Raw genomic sequence first — 22,125 nt, forward strand, 5'->3', positions numbered from 1 at the left:
GACATTGTCTTGAATAAAAAGCACATTGTCATGCTTTATAACCTGTACAACTCTGTTGACCCATTGGGAAGTCCCTCAAAGCATGCGCTGCAGAAAGGCCGTAGAGTACAACCTACAAAAAAAGAAACACGATTTTCGATTTAAAAAATGCGACCATAAAAACTGCCTCTTAGATTTTAACGTTTCCCTGATTGTAAGTGCGTTAAAGCTTCATTGAAGCCCTGACACAGACGATGATGTCACAGGGTGGAAGACATGCTTTGAGGAAAATACATTATGGAGTAAATGATGAACACTGGCGCTATTTTTGAACCCAAAAGAGGATATTGCCGTATAGCCTGTGACTCAGCTGTCGCTGGGAGAGGGAGCTGCAGCTGTGAGACCTCCTCTTAAATAAAAATGCATCATGTCTGACCTCACTCAACTCAACAGATGCCATAATGGAGCAAAAGCCACGGCAAACACATTTTCTGGCCCCTCCCTGAAGCACTGAGGGATATCCTTTTTCATGTTGGAGCGCTAATCCAAATACCAGTTCTACTGGCCCGCTGCTGCAGCGACAGGGTGTGGTGCTCCTGAGTGAGCTGACAGGGTCGTCTGGTTGTCCCTGAGCAACAAGTCCCCGAGGACCACGATGCCTCCTCTTCATCGTTGACTTGGCGGGGAAAATAAACAGGAGGGTTATTCCGTAATATGAGCATGGTCTTGTATATATTTCTTTACACATTCTGGTACTTTAGAAAGAGAAAGCCGGCTCAGTGACATATTCATAGGAAACGCTCCGCCCCTCCCCGACTGTGTATCAAAGGGCTAAGCGTTCAGCTCAGCCTATTAGGTAACAGCTGTCCATGTCTTGGTTATTAGAGTATTATTGCGGGATGATTGACTTTCATTGGGAATTCGTAAGACTGCAGGCAGCGACGTGTTTGGGGAATAACGTGACGTGAATATTTGCCTGTCGTGCTTAATTGGTGCCATGTCTATTATTCCGTGATGTCATGCTACATTGGGGAAGACTTCGGTTCTTCCGTTCGGTTTCTCAAGTACTTGGAAATTAAAGGTATATCGGGGGGGTTGCACACATATCCCTGATGCCCGGGGTGGATAAGATCTGCCCGGAGATGCTGACGGGTCAGATGGAGCGGGAGATGGACAGCAGTAAAACAGGCGGTGCACCGGACCGTCTTGGTGAAGAGGGAGTGTGAAAGTGAACATGCAGATTCTGAATTTAAAGCTGATAACACAGAATTAAATTGTCATTTCTATGGGCGTACATGAATATATCTCTATTTATATACATGTACCTCCAGGGGCCTTTCTGGGGCCATATGGTCTGCTGGCTGTGGTGTGTTAGGTGCATCTGTTCTGCTGAGAGCTCAGTCGGTCTTTGAAATGGAAGGCATGGAGAACACTCCAAAGGCCTTTATTAAAGTATTCTGCAGCTTATTTAATCATCACCAGACATTCTTGTGTAGACAGAGGTAGCGTTTGTCCTCAGGGAAAATCCTCCAGTCGTCTTTGTTGACACGACACTGTGACAGCTTTCTAGCCGTCACTAGTAGGTTCTCCCTGTAAGCACCACGGAATGAGCAGTCAGAGTGATATTTGGGAATATATTTTATTATTCCGGAGCGCAGACAGTGTCTCTGCTCGGCGCTCCACTCCCGTCTCCAGTCCATCCAGCTCCTTTAAAGACAAACACAGATACACAACCACAGATTGTCATCAGCTGGACTGATTACCCATCAGTCCAGCTGATGACAATCAGACACCCTGAACCACCCCCCCGCTCCACCCACTCTGCAGCCAGGCCTAAACACACCCCGCCGCTACAGACACACAGAATAACTGGTTTTGTGTTTGATTATTCTCGGCACCAGGATGAACATTAAGAAGAGACACATGAGATTCTCCTCCATACGTGTTTAAATAATGCTTTCGGTGCGGATTAGTTATTCTATGGATGGTGCATGGACCTGTACTTGTATAACACATTGACATTGGCTAGCTAGCGGAGGCGGGGATCGGACAGCCGGTCCTCTGATTAAAGGACGACCCTGCTCACCACTGAGGCACAGTCGAATAGGTTTTGTTTCAAGAAATGTGGGCAGGGTTTGGTCAAATTAGGAAAAGACATATACAAAACTAGAACGGGCACTAGGTAGAGCGCATACCTTTCCCGCAGACACATTTTGGCATTAGTTGCGTGCCAATTGGATACAAATTGACCGCGCTATGGTAAAAAGAAGATGTTGACCTTTTCATGACCTTGACCTTGACCTTTGACCCGATCGATCCCAAAATATAATCAAATGGTCCCCGGATAATAACCAATCATCCCACCAAATTCCATGCGATTCGGTTTAATACTTTTTGAGTTATGCGAATAACACGCATACAAATATATACACAGCCGTCAAAACATTACCTTCCACATTTTCAAGGCGACGTTAAAGACGCAAAGATCAGTTTGTCGTACTTGACGATAACTGAAACTTTATACACTCATTTTGTCCGTTCTTGTGTTCCAGCGTTTGTCTGTCCTTCGTCGTCTCGCTGATGATCCGGACGGGAAGGAGCGTGACGAGGAAGACGAGCGGACAGCTGTTGAGCTGAGGACGTCTGCAGTGACAACTTAGAGTCACCATAATTTAGACATTTTAGTTCAAGTAAACAAATTGTTGTTTGGGGCACTTTGATGTTCTTTTTGTCAGGAATAGTGTAATTCTAACCTCAAATTATCTGTGTCCTGAAAATGAGAAAATGAAGATCTCTTCATGTACTTGTAGTTAAGTCACGCTTTCATTACCGTCCCAATATGACTCTTATTTTCAATAATTATCGCCAGACATTCTTGTGTAGACAGAGGTCGTGTTTGTCCTAAGGAACAATTATCCAGTCGTCTTTGTTGACACGACACACAGAATAATTGGTCTTGTGTTTGATTAATCTCTACACCAGGAAGTAGGCCAGTTAGGAAAAGACACATGACCACAGTCATATCGGTATTGTTTCAAGACATGTGGGCAGGGTTTAGTCAAATTAGGAAAAGACCTCCGTTTGTAGTTCTTATTTCCACTTAAACATCTTGAGATGAACGGACAAAGGAGAAGAAATGAGAGCCAGAAGAGGGCTGCAGACAGAGGACATTGGGCCAGTAAAAAAGAATATATGCTGGTTGTTGCAGGAAATGTGGTCGGCCTGGGCAACGTGTGGAGGTTTCCTTACCTCTGCTACAAGAACGGTGGAGGTGAGCAAACAGATTCTGAACTTCGAGCTGATAACACAGAATTAACTTGTCATTTCTCTGGGCGCACATGCATATATCTCTCTTTATACACCTGTAGGGGCCTTTCTGGTGCCATATGTTCTGATGGCTGTGGTGTGCGGGGTACCTCTGTTCCTGCTGGAGAGCTCCGTCGGCCAGTACACACAGGAAGGATTCATCACCTGCTGGAGGAAGTTGTGTCCTCTGGCACAAGGTGAGTTCATTTGCACTGAGATAAATGATGCAGTCAGGTGAAGAACAAATAAAAACATCATACTTTGTACACAATACTAGATTTTTAACCGCAGAAAATAGATATTTTTCTTTCGTTTTGTTTTTTAGGAATTGGATGGGCACAATTGGTGACAAAACTTTACGACTTCAGCTACATAATAGTACAAGTCTGGGCTCTCTTCTACCTGGTGTTCTCGTTCAGAGCCCAGCTGCCCTGGACCACCTGTGGGAATACCTGGAACACAGGTCAGACGTCCTTTCTGCAGCTGGAACACTGTCAAGGCAACACAATATACGGCTGTAGATTTTGGAAAGAAAGATATCTAAGTTTTTAGATTAGATTAGATTCAACTTCATTGTCATTACAGATGTACAACTACAGAGCAACGAAATGCAGTTTGGCATTCAACCAGAAGTGCAACAGAAGAAATCATAATAAATACAGGATATACAGATTATAGTAGATAAAGCGCTATACAAGAGAGCGGCTGAAGACCCGGTCCTATTGGTAATAAATTAGACAAAACAGTAGACAGTTCAAATTAACATTAAATAATGCGGAGATATAAACATAAACTATCTGGGGTTGCTAGACTAGTGCAACTATTCAGTGCATATTGACTTGAGAGTGCAACAAATGACATAAAGTGTCTCCAGTGCGGATAGAGTGGTGTTACAAATTAAAATAGAATTTTCAAAACACCTTGTATACTTGTAACTGGCACTTTTCTACAAATAATTAGTTTCACCAATTTTCAATTCATGTCATTTCTCTGCTATTTGATTTAAATTCAGTAATATACACTACCGTTCAAAAGTTTGGGGTCACCCAGACAATTTCGTGTCTTCCATGAAAACTCACTTTTATTTATCAAATGAATTGAACATTTCATAGAAAATATAGTCAAGACATTGACAAGGTTAGAAATAATGATTAATATTTGAAGTATTCATTTTGTTCTACAAACTTCAAGCTCAAAGGAAGGCCAGTTGTATAGCTTATATCACGAGCATAACTGTTTTCAGCTGTGCTAACATAATTGCACAAGGGTTTTCTAATCAGACATTAGTCTTCTAAGGCGATTAGCAAACACAATGTACCATTAGAACACTGGAGTGATAGTTGATGGAAATGGGCCTCTATACACCTCTGGAGATATTTCATTAGAAACCAGATGTTTCCACCTAGAATAGTCATTTACCACATTAACAATGTATAGTGTGTATTTTGATTAATGTTATCTTTATTGAAAAACAGTGCTTTTCTTTGAAAAATAAACACATTTGAATGGTAGTGTACATATATATATAAACATCACATGTTTGGTTGTTTATCTTTTTATTTTGTTTCACTCTGATAATTTATATTTTGACTACGTTAACGTATTATTAATGTCTTTTAGAGAACATTAAACTGCCCTCGGGTAAAGAAAAAACGTGCCTCGCTTATATTTGTTTAAATATGTGATCATTTAATTGTTTTCATTTCTAAATCAAACAGTCTATTTCCTCTGAACTAAACCCCGAGAGAGGCAACGCGAAGCGCATGAGGAGAGGAGGAGGAGCAGCAGGTTGGGGGTTGCATTTACGGCAAGAGGTTTCTTTTAATGTGTGAACTCAGTTTATTGAGCTTAAAGTAAATATATAAAATGCTTTGGATGAATTGTTTGTCCTTCAATCTGATGAGGAACCGTAACTCACGATGCTAAATAACTCAATTCACTTCCCTTCCTCTTTTGATGTTCAATGTTTTTTTTGATACTAATGCAGAAAAACCAATAAAAGTGCAGATAGAGATGACCTTTACATTACATTACCACAGGTGGCAGCAAATGGCCCTTACCATGACCCCAATATGGCCCGCCCATTTGATGGCCCCTGACGAGCTAGGATGAACGACACGATCGCCTTTCCAGTTTTTGCCAGATACTAATTGCGAAAAAATGTTCTTATGTACAATACTCCTACGCTCGGATAAACAATAATCAAATGCAAAGAGAGTTATTTAACAATATGTTTGGGAATAGTCATTTACCACATTAACAATGTATAGTGTGTATTTATGATTAATGTTATCTTTATTGAAAAAACAGTGCTTTTCTTTGAAAAATAAAGACATTTCTAAGTGACCCCAAACTTTTGAACGGTAGTGTATGCTCTGACAGTTGTCCCGTAATCTCTGTCAAGGTGAAGGCTGTTTGGGAGGTTCACATTGTAACACGCCCTGTTTGTATAAGAGTATTTACCTTCATCATGTGCTTTCTCTACAACAGAGAACTGTGTGGGTTCTCATATTCTGGATTCTTCCTCATCAAATCTCACAATAAATGCGACCGTGCTGAAAAACGGCACCTCTGCTGCCACTGAATTTTGGGAGTGAGTCTAAATTATTTACATTCAGCCTCTACAGAAGCTTCACAACCTTCCTGGTTCGCAATTGTTATGTCGTTAAAATAGCTCCTGACGAGAATGCTCAGCTTTTCAGACTTTGGCCACGAGCTGAATTTATGTGAGGACGCTGATTGGCTAAATTGCATGTCACTTTTTTTTATAGATTTAATCAGTAATTGGCTAAACTGCTTCTTAGACCCGCCTCTTTTGGGCCAAATCGATTTGGCCCCAGCGCAGCTGAGACATGCAGACAGGAGGCGAGGGCGTGCAGAGAAAGCATCCATTTAGAAGATATCCTATTTTAGAAATATTACTGGCTATATTCCATTTTCAAAAACACACATTTTGACAATTTGTATAATTTATTATTAATATTATTTAAAACAAATTATGAATAAAAGATACAACTTTACTTTCTAAAACGTTGCACTCGCGAACATGACTTATTGCCTCTTGTTATTTCACGGGTTCCCCCTCAACGTCCCTTCAGGCGGCGGGCGCTGGGCGTCTCCGGAGGCATTGAGGAGCTGGGCAGTGTGAGGTGGGAGCTGGCGCTGTGTCTTCTGGCCTGCTGGGTGTTCTGCTACTTCAGTATCTGGAAAGGTGTCAGATCTTCTGGAAAGGTCAGAGGAAACATTTGAATTAGAACTTTGTCATACAGAAACCATCATCGTGCGTTTCCGTATTTTCATTACATAAGCTGTTACAAATAGTTTCATACTATGTTCTTGTATTTCTTTCAGGTCGTGTACCTCACTGCCACGTTCCCCTATGTGATGCTTCTGATACTGCTCGTCAGGGGTTGTACTCTACCTGGAGCTTGGGACGGGATCTACTACTACCTGTATCCAAACCTGAACCGCCTGGCTAACCTGGAGGTATCTTGTTGTTGCATGTCTGATATATTGACAGTCATCCTCGACGAGGCGAGAGGAAGGCCTGAGTCCGGCAGCACTGTCTGTACGAGCGAGGCCTGCTCCTCTGGTGTGGTGGAGAGGCTCGTGCCTCAAAGACCCTGAGAATGCTTAGCTTCCAGAAGCTCCAATCAAGCGGGATTGATTGAAGCTTCAAGTTCTCAGGTGGGGGGCCTGACGAAATACGGCACAATTTCCCCCAAAGACACGGGAGTGGCCCAACATCTTCTTTCAAAGAAACGACAAGAGAGCCACTAATCAAACATCCAACGTTTCTAGAGAAATCTCCAGTTACTGCTCACACCACTCTGGGTGAAAATCTGCTGAAAGGTAAAGCAAATAAGTGATCTTGAGCGTGACAAAACATCTGGCATTACAACTTTCCATTAACAGGTTTTTATTTACTTTTTTACTACTAAAACCGTTGGCAGTTTTGTTTGGGCGGCTATAATCGGATAGTGGAGCTAGCACGTTAGCTGCTATTTGCTAAACTGTGTCTTCTCTAATATTAATGTTCCCACCGCGTCGGAAATGTTGGAACTTGCTATCGTTTCTTTTGGTTCTGCCATATTTGGCCCAAACCTCTTTGATTCCTTTGGTTTTGTGGAGAATCTGCCTTGTTGAAGCCAGAAGTCCACCTAGTGGTGACCCTAAGAACTGCAAGTTCCAAGTTTCATGTGCGGGCCATTACTTTTAGAATTTTCTGCGGGCCAATAAAAAATGGGCCACAGGCCGCAGTTGGCCCCCGGGCCGGACTTTGGACGCCCCTGTCATATAGGATGTGTGACCAGAAGTAATCATTACACACAAATTAAAACACAGGAACAACACAATCAATGAATATGACAGAGTGCATGAAGAGTTGGTAGTCGGCATATTCCACGATCCATCAGGCCGATGGAGGTAGAGAGGAGGAGTGGGCGGAGTCTCAGCAGGGCCATGGCGTAGTTGGTCGTAGTCATATTCTATATACAGTATGCTGTCTTTACGGTGTGTTCCGTTGATGCGTTTCCTCATGAAGTTGAGGTGTAACGGTTCTCACGGGAAACAACTAAGACTTTGAGTGGCGTTCTGTCCTACTTTTGTTCGTAGGAAGTTCGGAAAGCTTAAATTCCGAGTTATCATGAACGCAGCATAAATTGTTGGAGAGAGAAAAAATGGACAAAGGCTGGAACACTTTATTGGCTCCAGAAGTCACCTGATGAAGGATGGAACTGTTTTCCTTCAGTCGGGAGATGAAGACGACAACATAAACAGTGTTGATATCGCAGTGCTAGGACAAAGTCAAGATCATCGTGATAAATACTAATGTATAAGTCATACTGCTTATATGAATACAGTATTTCTTTGTGGTATAACAGGTCTGGATAGAGGCAGGATCTCAAATATGCTTCTCCTACAGTCTGACTGCAGGGGTTCTTAGTGTCCTGGGCAGCTATAATAAGTACAACAACAACAACTATAAGTAAGTATACGCTGCAAAACACTTAAGTTAGAATATGTAGTTTTCAATAATTGGGTTTTGATAATAACCAACCAGCACATTGATTGATTGATATATTTATTTGTCGTTTGCCAGAGTACAGGTACAAAAGCATCGAAATTACAAGAAAGGGTGGATGAAAGATTACAGCATAACATGAGGGAAGAAGGCGAGAAAAAACACCAACCCCCCGACTATGCCCCGAGAGGGGTACAGTGTGGGAGCAGGAAAAAAACACCTTAGCACATAAGCACATACATTTTAGACATGACTTGCAACGAGTAGGAAGGGGGGGGAGGTAATCCAACAACTGGGTGATCTAAGCCCATCCATTGGGGGCAGAAGGTAACCAGCACCGACAAGCAGCCAGCCGGTCCGGCGCCATCACAGCAGCGCCAGCCACAGCCCCGTCCGGTCACACTGGGGGTAAAAAGCAGGCGAAGGCGTGGGATGGGGGTAGTGAATGCAAATCAGTATTATTGAAAGTTCGTGTGTGCGTGTTCTGGTATGTCGTCCTCCCCCAGGCCACAACAGACAGAGTTCTCAGTCCGCAAGATGGTCGTTGCCATGGAGATAGCCTTGAAAGGTCCTGGGAGAAACAACCACAGGTGTCTGTGGATAGGGGGAAGGGAATGAGAGAGGTTCTCACTTCAGCGATCTTCAGGGGAGTTGTTGTTCCAGTAACGGCCTTGGCCAAGGCACCGTTCTGGTTGAGGGAGCCGAAGCAGATAAGATTGGGATTGTTTGGTCTTCCAGCAGCTACATCCAATTTGCGCACCTACTATTCCACCACTTTCCTCCCATTTTCAAATCGATCCAATTTCGTCGGGCAGCCTTAGGGGGCTTTTAACGGCTGTCACCGTTTCCTTAATTTTCCGATAAACCAGGGCAACGCCAAATCCAAACAGCAGAAATCCTGTAATCATAGTTCGAATAGGTAGATGTCATCTACGTCCTCCACGGAAAGGGCTGCTAGGCACACGACACGTCCATCCTGGAACCAGCTGCAACGTCCCGGCAGGTCGGGCAGGTTCCCCCGAACCCAAGCTTCTCGTCGAGAAGACGGTGTCAATTGCGTTGAGAGACCAGTTGATCAGATGATCAGTTGATCGGTCCATGGTTTTTAGTTCGAAGAGCGATGAGGAGAGAGTCTCTCAAGTATAAAACAAGACAAGACATGACGAGAGAAGCCAAGCAGGGAAGGGAAGGTCATGGGGAGGAGAGGGAGAGAAAATGCGACCGCCTTCGAAGAGAGCCAAAGAGAGAAACCTCTTTTTCTCTTCACATTGTTGTTTAACTGTCAACATGTGAGCAGCCGGTCTCCCTGTGCCCTCTAGGGACTGCTTCTGGCTCTGTCTACTCAACAGCGGGACCAGTCTAGTTGCTGGATTCGTTGTCTTCTCTGTGCTCGGCTTCATGGCTCAGAAACAAGGCGTCGCTGTCGAATCCGTGGTGGAGTCAGGTGAGGACTTGATATGATGACGGACTCTCATATAATCCAGGAAGATGACGTCGTCTTTCTTGTCATTTCCAGGTCCAGGTTTGGCCTTCATCGCGTACCCTCAGGCCACAGCTATGATGCCGTTTCCACAGTTCTGGACCGTCTGTTTCTTCCTGATGCTCCTTCTCCTGTCTGTCGACACACACGTGAGATGTTTGTGTTGTATTTCCTATGAAGTCATTCATGACCAAGTAGTTTCAGGCACCGACAGCTCAACGCTTTACCCCCAGTTTGTGACGGTGGAGTGTTTCACCACCACGATAAGCGACTTGTTTCCGAAGCTGCTTCGTCAACCGGGAAGACACGAGCTGCTCGTCCTCTTCGTCTGCTCGTCCTGCTTCCTCCTCAACCTGCTGTTGGTCACCGAGGTGAAGACACACGTTTTCGTGAGGGTACTTTCAAACATCTATTGTAAACTAAATGATTTTTTAAAATAATGCTTTCTCGTATCGTTTCATCCTGCTGCAGGGAGGGATTTACATTTTCCTGCTGATTGATTATTACACCATCAACAGAATGTGCCACTATTTCTTGGCTTTATCCGAGTGTCTGGCTCTGGCCTGGATTTTTGGTATGTAAATGATCTGACTGATATATATATATATGATATACTGATATATATACAGGACTGTCTCAGAAAATTAGAATATTGTGATGAAGTTCTTTATTTTCTGTAATGCAATTAAAAAAACAAAAATGTCATGCATTCTGGATTCATTACAAATCAACTGAAATATTGCAAGCCTTTTATTCTTTTAATATTGCTGATTATGGCTTACAGCTTAAGAAAACTCTAAAATCCTATCTCATAAAATTTTAATATTTCCTCACACCAAGTAAAAAAAAAGATTTATAACAGCTGAGTGTTTGTCAAGGCTCAGGAAACCCTTGCAGGTGTTTCGAGTTAATTAGACAATTCAAGTGATTTGTTTAATACCCTACTAGTATACTCTTTCATGATATTCTAATATTTAGAGATAGGATATTTGAGTTTTCTTAAGCTGTAAGCCATAATCAGCAATATTAAAAGAATAAAAGGCTTGCAATATTTCAGTTGATTTGTAATGAATCCAGAATGCATGACATTTTTGTTTTTTTAATTGCATTGCAGAAAATAAAGAACTTCATCACAATATTCTAATTTTCTGAGACAGTCCTGTATATATAAATATACATATATAAATATATATATGAATATATATATAAATATATATATAAATTAGTGCTGTGAAAAATAACGAGTTAACTCAGTTAATTAAATTACAGGATTAATTAGTTTTTGTTTTTTAACGCATTTAACGCATGCGCAGAATGAGCTTCCAATCCGTCTGTTGTTGGTCGTCTCTAACCAGCAGCATGTCATTCTGTCTCTAGTGTCGCGTTAACACGACTCCGATCTCCGTCTCGCGCGCCGCAGAGCTCGGATGCCGGCGTGTGGGCGCACATCGGGACGAAAAAAAGTCACTTGCACCCCCCCCCGGTCAACAACTCTTCTCTCGGCTCGCGCGGCAGAGCTCCGATGCTGGCGCGCGCACTGGTGAGCAAGTTATGTGCCCCCCTGTGTATAAATGCAGGGCTCTCAAGTGTCACGCATTGAGCGTGAGACTCACGCATTTTTCGGTCTTAACTCACGCACTCCCGCCACACATCGTATATGTCGATCGCGGTCGCCGCAGAGTTCCGATGCCAGTCTGCGCGCATCGGGACGGAGCAAAGAAAAGTCACCCCCCCCCCCCCCCCTGATTAAAAATTTTAATCGTTTCACAGCCCTAATATAAATATATATATATATATATCTTGAAATATATATATATATATATATAAATATATATATATCTGTGTGTACCTGCTTTGGAGGCAACTCCCTTCGTTCTGACATCTCCAGAACTCGGTTGACGCACCAGGTAGAGATGTGCTGATCGTATAAGAACCCGGTCTCACATGTGACTCTGGATCAGGTGCTGATCGTTTAATCAACATCATTGAGGACATGGCGGGACAGAGACCGTCGGTTTTCTTCAAGCTGTGCTGGAAATACATCATTCCTCTGCTGTCGCTGGTGAGTTGGAAGGACTCCTCTTCCCTCCCTTGATTCAATGAGCCGTACTTAAAGCCTTCGCTCTGTTTCATTCCAATAAAACTCTCTGCACCTTCACAGATGTACTTAATCGTGTACATTGTTGACTACAAACACCTCAGCATCAACGACTGGTACACTTACCCCGACTGGGCGTACGCACTGGGATGGACCATGACGCTGTCCTCCCTGGTCATGGTGCCACTGTGGGCAGGAGGGCAGATGTGTGTGACGGCAGGAACCTTCAGACAGGTGAGAGTTGTTGTTGTTGTTGTTGTGTTTATATTGTGTTTTATTCAGTCAATCAAATACAATATTATTCTATATAATATACAAAACAGAAAGACTGAAAAGGTATAGGTAGAAGCAAAACATGCTTCTATATTTCTATCCTTCTGTGACAAGAAGGACTGAGCAGCTGGATAGTTGGTAATCATGTTTATTTGAGACAGATTACCACACCTTCATTAATATAAAATAAATCAGAAAATGAATATAAAAAATAAAATAAAATAAAAAAATATATATATACATATATATATATACATATATATATATATACACATACATACATATATATATATTTATATGTATACATATACACACATACTTCCACATACATCTTCCATATAAATACGTTTCAATCACATTTATAACTCGCAAGAATTGTTTTATAAATAATTCCCTTGAAAACCAAAAATTAAAGGAAGACGTTTCTGCCCCATGAGTATTTTTGTGTAACCTGTCGCCGCCCATCAACGGGCTGTTTCTGCCCGATCTCTCAACACAACCGTTTCCGCCCATGTGGTGGCATGGTGTACTGCATGGTTGTTCCTGTCGTGTGTATTCCGCCCATGTGGTGGCATGGGGTACTGCATGTTGTTACCGTCGTGTGTATTCCGCCCATGTGGTGGCATGGGGTACTGCATGGTTAATACCGTAGTGTGTATTCCGCCCATGTGGTGGCATGGGGTACTGCATGGTTGACACTGTCGTGTGTATTCCGCCCATGTGGTGGCATGGGGTACTGCATGGTTGACACTGTCGTGTGTATTCCGCCCATGTGGTGGCATGGGGTACTGCATGTTGTTACCGTCGTGTGTATTCCGCCCATGTGGTGGCATGGGGTACTGCATGGTTGTTCCTGTCGTGTGTAAACAGACCCGTGTTTTTCCCCTCGCTCCAGCGGTTGTCTGTCCTTTGTCGTCCCGCTGAAGATCTGGACCGGAGAGACAGAGGAGAGGAGGAGACGAGGAGACGAGGAGACGAGGAGACGACCGTTGAACTGAAGACGTTTGCAGTGACAACTTAGCGTCACGTGGACAGTTCAATCAGTCATGGTCCATTTGGGCAGTGCCGCTGCTCGCCATGTTGGTGCCCTAAGCAGAACTCCTTCATGATGTGACATACATGACTAAAAGGTGCCGAATATTTCTATACTGAAATAATATCGGCATTATAATTATTATAACTACGATGATTTTTGTTGTTTTTAGCTCATTATGGGAGCGGCGGCGCTGCGTTTGGATATTTCTCCAGGAGCATCAAGTATAATCATGAACGTTCTCTTGGATCGATTTCCTTCTCACGCTTCACGTAGTTTCTCTCAGGAGAACATTTTAAAATGTCCGATCCCTCCGTTAAGTTTTCATCACTTTCACATATCACTCTGGAAATGAACATATGGAGATCAAAGGCTTTTAAAAATCTTCTTCCTGGAATACAGGTTAGATTATCCTCACAAAAATCACAAATAATATCTTCAGTGGTAAACTGTACAAGAACATTGTTACTGTTATTTTTATCCGCATGTTAAAACCGTTTAAGAATATTTGTTTCTGACAATAGTATATTATATTTATATAAATACAAATATATTATATTCTTTTTCAAATTAAACTGAAACTAATAAAAGAAATATAAAAAAATATATATATTTAACCCATTTATCCAGTAAATAACACTTGATGTTTCAAAGTTAGCTTTATTTTAAATAATTATAAACTTACATCCTCAGATTAGAAATCCTTTCAATTAGATCTGCCCAAATAAAATGACTTTACGACTTTAACATCCTGCATTTCTGGATTACATTACATATTTACTCTTGAAAACTCCAATTTAGCCGAAGTTTTGGCACATTTTATTGGAGTCGGCATTAAGGCAAATACTCAGATATTAAAATGATATTTAGTTATTATGCAACAAAATAAAACTAAGTTTCCAATGTTCATTAGATTCTGTTCAACAAACATTTTCGTTTTTCTCAAACCCTGTCGACCTCCCACGTGCATCTAAAGAAACCCCGGGGTATATTTAGAGGGAAAAATACATTTATAAACTAGAATGGGCACTCAGTAGAGCGCATACCTTCGCATATCACAAGATTGGGCATTGAATTATGAACATGTTGGCATTAGTTGCATGCCAATTGGATACAAATTGACCGTGCTATGGTAAAAAGAAGATTTTGACCTATCCTTGACCTTGACCCGATTGATCCCAAAATCTGATCAAATGGTCCCCGGATAATAACCAATCATCCCACCAAATTTCATGCGATTCAAGAAGATTTTGACCTTTTCATGACCTTGACCGTTGACCCGATTGATCCCAAAATCTAATCAAATGGTCCCCGGATAATAACCAATCATCCCACCAAATTTCATGCGATTCGGTTTAAAACTTTTTTTGTTCTGCGAATAACACACATAAAAATAAATAAATACACGGCGATCAAAACATAACCTTCTGCATTTTCAATGCAAAGGTAAAAAAGAAAAAGAAGCACATTTGGTGTAAGCATTGTGTTTATTGAGGAGAACATCTGGGTTCTGGTGGTCACCCTGACGTGTCCGTGGAGGTGAAGTCCTCGAGGCGGTGAGCTTTCTCCAGAAGTCCTCCGTCATTTCTTCTGGAAGAACCCCATGATGGAGGCTTGCTTGGTTCCTTTATTTGCGGCGGCAGACGTCTTCTTGTGGCTCCTCTTGTCGTCCGGCTTGGGGCCGGCCGGCAGCTTTCCGGCGGCAGGGTTTCTGGGCGCCGGTGTCACGGCCTGAACGTCGTCCTCGGCTTCGGAGTACGACTCGCTCTCGTAGCTTTTCTCCGTCACTGAGGGGAGGAGGAGAAGAACCGGAGGGTTACGGTCTGGACTCCGGTGTGTAGATATTACTCCATTACAGGAAGTATTTGTGTTCATATACAAGTACAAGATAGATCACATGGAAAATAAACTAAAATCAGAATTTTATTTCACTCAATAAATTGACTTTTTATGCAAAAAAAAAAAATTCCCTCGTGTTTTATAGCAGATTACTCAGAAAACATTTGACTAAAGATAATTAGTAATTGCAGCCCTACGTTTAAATGTTTCTAAGGGTCATTATTACAACACTTTGTTCCACTGGTGTGATGTAAAGATAAAGAGACTTTATGGGGTTTGCATTAATATATTATATATATATACTGTATATAAAGCAGAAATGATGATAAATCCTTTTCATACCGATGGATCCTTCGTCATCTAGAAACGTCCGAGACTTCAGGACCCGTCTCCTCTTTCTCGTCTTCATCTCGGAGTCCCCCCGCTGAAGAAATAAAAATAGAGAAACGCAAAAACATGAATGTTCATTTAGCGATTAAGTATTCGATCCATAAAGCAATTGAAGACATTTTAATCTGATCACCGGGTTCATCACTTACATGTGAACGAGACACCGGCTCGGCCTTCTTCTTCGGTGACGGGTCCCTCGTTTCCATCGGCTGTGGAGAGTCTGGAATGACTGAAGACGTGAACCAGTATTAGTCTTCCTCTTAAAACGGACTTTAAAAAAATGTATTTTTCATAATCTGGCTCTACAATAAAAAGTAAATTAGGACGTAATTCTTCAAACTTTAAGCAAGGATATGTGTATATAACTTTATGAAAGAGAGTAGAACTACATTAATTGTAAACAAAAATATTCTTAAAATATTTATTTTATTGTTATACATTTATAAAAAAATATATTTTAATGTTGTATATATTTATTTTATTTACAGTATATCTTTTATTTTATTTATATATATACACAATAATTTGTACATAATTATTTTTATTATATATATAAATATAATTATTTATTATTATATATAAATAATCTTTTTTAATATTTCAATTTCATGTATATTATTTTATATATATATAATTTTTGTTGTTTAAATGTCATGTTTATTATTATTTTTAAATACAAATAATTATTTTATATATATATAAATAAAATAAATTAGTAATTTTATACATACAGAAAATAATTATATAATGTAAATGTAGCCGTCCTTCATAAAGTATAAACATATCTTTGCTTAAAGTTCTAAACATAACATTGACATTAGAAACACGGCGAGGAGCGAGCGGCTGACCGTCGTCGTCGCTGCTGTCGGGTTCCGGCCTCTTGATCCTCCGCCTCTTCTTCTTCTCCATCTTCTCCTCTTCGCTGTCAGAATCCACCAGCCGCTTGGTTTTGCTTCAAAAGAGATTTTAGTTTAAATATCTCCAGAGTCCTCCATCACTCACATTTATACGGCCATCGCATTCAGGAAGAAACGCTCGTCTCGCTTCTATAGTTCAAATCATTCTGTTGAATAAACTTTGGGCGAGACTAGATACATTGGAAAAAACCTTGAACACACACCTCCTGGAGGAGTCTGTCCTGGAGGAGTCTGTCCTGGAGGACTCTTTCCTAGAGGAGTCTTTCCTAGAGGAGTCTGTCCTGGAGTCTTTCTCGGACTCTTCCTCTGAGTCTTGCTGCAGCTCCACAGCAGCAGCTGGTTTCTCTCGGGTCGTCGAGGTCGTCGGTCGCTGCCGCTCGGCGTCGTCCGTCTTCACGGCTCGCTCTAAAGAGAGAGAGAGATTACACCGAGCAGCACATCATTAGAATGAGTTTATAGCGTCCACACACACACACACACTCACACACGCACACTCACACACACCTCACTCCTCCCTACTCACTCACTCCCTCCTCACTCACTCCCTCCCTACTCACTTGCTGCTTGACTCCCAAAGAAGTTCATCAGATTGGCTTTTGAGTCGGGTTTGCTTTTGTGGGCGTCGACCTAAAATAACAAACAATAGTAACAAAATAAATTACAAAAAGCTACAGAATTTACTCCGGATCCTTTAGGTTTATTTCTTAGCATCACATTTTGAGATAAAAGAAATATGAGAACACTTTGAAGGACAAAATGAACTCAAGTGGCAGATAGTAGACATTAAATAGACATATGTATAGACACATATATATATATATATAAATATATTGTGATAAAGTTCTTTTTTTTCTGTAATGCAAAAAAAAAAAAATGTCATGCATTCTTCTCTCTATTCAATCAAAATATTAATATTGCAAACCTTTTATTCTTCTTTTTATAACTGTCTATTAAATCTTAAGAAAACTAAAAAAAATATTTCAGTATCTCATAAAAAAATAAAAGATTTATAACAGTTAAGTTGTCACAATAACAGAAACAGTGTTTGTGTTGGTGTTTTGAACCCTTGCAGGTGTTTTGAGTTAATACTAATTCAGTATTTTTATTTAATTAATATCTAGTATACTTATTTTTGATATTCTAATAATTAGTGATTGGATGTTTGAGTTTAAAAGCAAAATAAAAAGCAATAATCAATATCATTTGATGAGATTTGCAATGAATGCATGATTTTTTTGTTTTTATTTGCATTACAGAAAATAAAGAACTTCAAAATAAAATATTCTACTTTTCATATTAATATATATAAATATATTTATTAATATATATATATATTAGGGCTGTAAAACGATTAAAATTTTTAATCGGATTAATCACAGGTTTTTGTGGATTAATCATGATTAATCACATATTACCGATATTCTCGGTATATTTTGTGAGAACATAGAGATTTATGACAAAAGACGGATATATACATTTATACATTCTTCTATACAATGGTGCTGCAACTCAGCAGTTATTTAGCAGTTTTCTTCCATATGGAACATTAATACATCTTCATCCTAAACAGAATGTTTAACGCTCCTGTTACCTTTCGGGTCAATTTGACCCCATTCAATGTTTAATGTCGGTGTTCTTTGGGGTCAATTTGACCCCAGGCTGTTTTTCACTGTGTCAAACATATAAGAAATATCAACTTTTTTGTTTATTTAAAGGGCTATTTAGGTAGTCAACAAACAAACATAAAGTACCTCACACTTAAACTTGGGAAGCAATATTAATTCTAATAATTTTCTGGAGGTTTTAATTGCTGGGGTCAAATTGACCCGAGGGTAAAATATGTTAGTAAATGTAAAGGTAACAGGAGGTTAAACAGAACATTTTCTCTTGTTTGTCAACCATTAACTCCACCATGATACAATCTAAAGGCCTCTAGTCTTCCTCTAGCAGCTGCTGAGAGGTGGACAGATTGACAAGTGACTTTTTTTGCTCGATCGATGCGCGCGCACGGAGCTCTGTGGCGCGAGACGGAGATCGATAGTGTTAACGCAACGCGAAGAGACAGAAATGACATGCTGCTGTGGAGATACGATCAACAACAGACGTTTAGTTTAATAAAAGAACAAAGACGTGCTCTAGAGAACATGTCAGGGGCGGGCCAATCTTTTAATGTCATGCGATCTACCGACACTACGCCGCGATCGACTGGCAGGTCGCGATCGACGTGTTGAGACCCTGATCTACAGGAAGTAAAAGTCTTAACAAGGTTTCCGGAGGTGAACCTGCGGAAGGATCATTACCGATGAACAGACCGTCTGCATGAGAGCGGACAGAGTTCAGATTGAAGTGGTGGATTGGAAACTCATTTTGCAAGTGACTTTTTTTTCGTCCCGACGACCAACAACAGACGGATTGGAAGCTCATTCTGCGCATTCATTAAATGCGTAAAAAAAAAAAAAAAACTAGTTAAACCTGTAATTGGATTAACGCGTTATTTTTCACAGCACTAATATATATATAGACATACATATATATTTATATAAATATACATAAATATATATATAGACATACATATATATAAATATATATTTATAGACATACATATATATATATATATATTTACTTATAAATATAAATGTAAATATAAGCCGGTAGTGGCACTAAAGACTACAACTCCCATACCGTGGGCTCCTCCTCCTTCTGCCCCTCCTTCCCGTCTCTGCCGCCATCTTGGTTCTTCGGAGCGGGCTTACTCGCAAACATTTCCATGATGCCCCTCTGCGGCTTGGCGGCGGGCTTCGGGGCCACGCCGGCCTCCCGGGTCACGCCGGCCACGTTGTCTCGGGGCTCCGGGGTCGCGGCCCGTTGGGTCTCCGGCGCCGGGGGCCTCACGGGCGTGGCGCCCGCACAGCGGATGGCGCTGTGTCTGCAAACAAGAGTCCAAAAATAAGATTGACACTTCTACAATTTAACAGATTATTCTCTCAATGTTGTTGTTGTTGTTTTGTTTGACTCTGCTGGACCAGATAAATTCACGTGTACTAGTAACATGAACCGATTAAAAAAATAAGGAACTGGATGGAAGAAGCGGTCGTTGCATATCTGACTATTTGACTGTTTTCTTATTTTTAGGACTGTTGTTAATCGACCGTCCAGTGGTTCTCAAAATGGGGTACGTGAGATAATTTTTTTAAAAATATATATATATAAAATTAGTCAATTCAAAAATCCTTTTAAAAAAAAGAGAGTAATTTCATAAATATTCACTCAAATATAAATGTGAGATCATAAACTGAATGATATTTATTCTATATTAAATCTATGTATTCAATTTTCTTTTTTCAACCATAAATGTTTGCCGCTGGCTTCGGGGGTACTTGGCAGACATTTTGTTTTTCCCAGAGCGGTGACATCACTGAAGCCCATGTCCATCGGCATCATTGCCCTCCGCATGTCATCCTACCTGGAGGTTGGAATCAGACAGGTGTCTGACCCTCGCCCCACGTACCTGCCGCAGTCCTTCAGGTTGTCTCTGACGGCGTCGTAGTCGACGCCGTACAGCGGGCCGCTGTCCTTCAGCAGCGCCTTCTGGACGCTGTAGACGTGGACGCTGACGACCAGGCTCATCTTGGATTTACAATCTGCAGGAGACAAAAACACACCTGGGGAGGTCACATGACGTCGTTCGATAAAGCTACTTCCAGAACCCGGCGCTGGTTCGTTATGAAGCAGCCCAAACACGCTGCTCGCACACAGAGGCGTCTCTGTTACACACCTTCCAGCTTGTCCTCTTTGACCACCGACACCCTGTGACTCTGAAAAGAAAGCACGCAATTGTAAAAAAAAAAAATCAAGCTTTTGTAATCACGACATGTGAGAAATCGTTGTCAAAAACAAGTGTCGCTCCTCACCGATTGGCCGTTGTCCACAAACTTCCCCGACACCAGGTAGGTGGCGTTGAGCTGAGCGGAACTCTCCTTCCTCTTGTGATCCAAATAATGGAAGAGCATCCTGAGAGAGAGAGAGAGAGAGAGAGAGAGACACACACACGCTGATGGTGTCATCTAGTCAAAGGTCAAAGCACGAGGTCATTGCATTAACTCTGACTTTAGATCATCTGTAAGTAACATCATCCTGTATTCCATCCTATGTTATGATGGATGGAAAAAATGAAATAAAGCATCTCTATCGGTAAATGTAAAGTATTTCATGTAATCACTGAAGACCTGATCCACTCCAGCCTTCTTTAATTATTATTTTTCCCTTCTTGATTTTCATACGAAATTTTGATAATTTAAACAATATTTTCTCCAAGATATAAGGACAGCAATTTAATACAAATAAATTCCTTTCAGGGCCCTTTGCATCGGTGCAGGACTCCTTTAGTTTACCTGAAACTCTAAAACTTCAATCCTTTAAAACGATGTGTGAAAATAGGTTTTGCAGAAGAAGAAAACAGAAAGTGGGGACACATCGAGGGACGCCACTGTCAACCAACCATGAGGCCTGGACCCACACGGCTAATGCATGAATGAATGAACACATTCATGCATATTAGTACAAATAAAACTGGATGTTATCAATCAGAATCAGACGTAATTCATCTCATATGTGGAGGAAGGGCCACTCACTGCTTGGCTGTGTTGACGTGGACCCCCAGAGTGAGACTCAGCCATTTGTAGGTCACCTGATCGACACAACACAGCAGAATCTGAATCAGAATAGTATTTATTGCCAAGTAGGTTTACACCTACCTGGAATTTGTTCTGGTGTATAGGTGCATACAGTGAACATAAAACATACAAACACAATAAGTACTACACTAAGTAGCCTACGACACAAACACAATACGTACTACAATTCATGCTCACAATGACTCGACACATTTGTAAGCTACACCTCTTTATATAGTTGTATGAACAATTATATCTGACTCATGGAGGCGTTAATTCTCCAATTAGCACGAAGTAAAACTAGCTATAACAACGATACAAATACGGGTTTAAATGGAAATTGTTATATAATTCATACGCCTAGTTAACAACACACCCAAAACAAATCGTAGACAGTTAAAAGCCCCAATATGACACATAAATACACGGAAGAAACCGTCACGGTGTTACGGTTTAAGTTGCGACCGTGTTAACTGGTGTCCGTTGTTGTCGTAGTTACAGACAGCTATTGAATATAGAGATAACACATAGCTGCCCTCGTGAATGCCCCATTGTTTAATTTGTGTAGTATATATTAGTATGTATATGAGAGCGGTTGATACTTTATTAAAACGATAAACCAAGCGGCATTCATACGTGAAAAGTCGCCAGTTAAACCGTAACACCGAGTTCAACGCGGTCCTGGCGTCGCTATCTCGCGCAGTATGACGTCACAAGAAGACAACATGTCACAAAGCGAAGCTTCACTCACGATCTTATCTTGGTCGTTGACATATTCGTCGATGTTATCCAAATAAAGCTCGTCCATTTTGTTGAATGTTGTGGACGTCTTTGCCAAGCGGGAAGGCAGTTTATTTACTTCCGGTCACGTGTGCTTTTTGCTTCTTTCCGGTTGGAAGAGAGGCTGCAGCCCGCCCCCTACAGGCCAGACCCGGGACTACAGCTACAGCCTGATGGTGATGGAGATGTTTTCTGATTGCCAAAGCACTAATTACTTCTGTTTGAGAAATAATGCTTAATTTAAAAAAAGCTGCCCACCTGTTGAAGAAAAATACAGACGATTTTTTAATTAACTACGTTATTAATACCTTTAGGAGTTATTTTTGTTAGATGT

The 22,125-nt window shown here is 41.1% G+C and overlaps 2 protein-coding genes across 2 annotated transcripts; one reads left to right on the forward strand and one right to left on the reverse strand.

The window, feature by feature from the left end:
* Window positions 1-3,093: 3,093 nt before the first annotated feature.
* LOC130198355 (sodium- and chloride-dependent betaine transporter-like) lies at window positions 3,094-13,609 on the forward strand. Its single transcript, XM_056421506.1, has 14 exons — window positions 3,094-3,250; window positions 3,348-3,482; window positions 3,611-3,748; window positions 5,776-5,878; window positions 6,384-6,516; window positions 6,637-6,771; window positions 8,169-8,272; window positions 9,628-9,752; window positions 9,825-9,937; window positions 10,022-10,159; window positions 10,260-10,362; window positions 11,750-11,850; window positions 11,950-12,120; window positions 13,055-13,609. Exons 1-14 carry the CDS (start codon window positions 3,094-3,096, stop codon window positions 13,178-13,180), a joined length of 1,782 nt encoding a protein of 593 aa, XP_056277481.1. The 3' UTR covers window positions 13,181-13,609.
* A 1,051-nt stretch (window positions 13,610-14,660) lies between these two features.
* Window positions 14,661-21,855, reverse strand: pold3 (polymerase (DNA-directed), delta 3, accessory subunit). Its single transcript, XM_056421373.1, has 12 exons — window positions 21,763-21,855; window positions 20,970-21,025; window positions 20,250-20,349; window positions 20,114-20,153; window positions 19,847-19,979; window positions 19,021-19,264; window positions 16,896-16,965; window positions 16,542-16,743; window positions 16,270-16,373; window positions 15,571-15,650; window positions 15,374-15,455; window positions 14,661-14,979 (listed from the first exon to the last, which is right to left on the reverse strand). The coding sequence occupies exons 1-12, from the start codon at window positions 21,817-21,819 to the stop codon at window positions 14,774-14,776; spliced, it is 1,374 nt and encodes a 457-aa protein (XP_056277348.1). The 5' UTR covers window positions 21,820-21,855; the 3' UTR covers window positions 14,661-14,773.
* Window positions 21,856-22,125: the final 270 nt, after the last annotated feature.

This window comes from Pseudoliparis swirei, chromosome 8 (genome assembly GCF_029220125.1).
Source record: "Pseudoliparis swirei isolate HS2019 ecotype Mariana Trench chromosome 8, NWPU_hadal_v1, whole genome shotgun sequence".
NCBI lineage: Eukaryota > Metazoa > Chordata > Actinopteri > Perciformes > Liparidae > Pseudoliparis > Pseudoliparis swirei.

Bases quoted from the DNA above. Each gene is read 5' to 3' on its own strand.
- LOC130198355 (XM_056421506.1), top strand. From the start codon at position 3,094: ATGAACGGACAAAGGAGAAGAAATGAGAGCCAGAAGAGGGCTGCAGAC. The intron at 3,251-3,347 runs GTGAGCAAACAG...ATACACCTGTAG, and splicing joins CTGCTACAAGAACGGTGGAG to GGGCCTTTCTGGTGCCATAT. The intron at 12,121-13,054 runs GTGAGAGTTGTT...CCCTCGCTCCAG, and splicing joins CGGCAGGAACCTTCAGACAG to CGGTTGTCTGTCCTTTGTCG.
- pold3 (XM_056421373.1), bottom strand. From the start codon at position 21,819: ATGGACGAGCTTTATTTGGATAACATCGACGAATATGTCAACGACCAA. The intron at 20,154-20,249 runs GTGAGGAGCGAC...CTTTCTTTTCAG, and splicing joins TTGTGGACAACGGCCAATCG to AGTCACAGGGTGTCGGTGGT. The intron at 15,456-15,570 runs GTAAGTGATGAA...TTATTTCTTCAG, and splicing joins AGCCGGTGTCTCGTTCACAT to CGGGGGGACTCCGAGATGAA.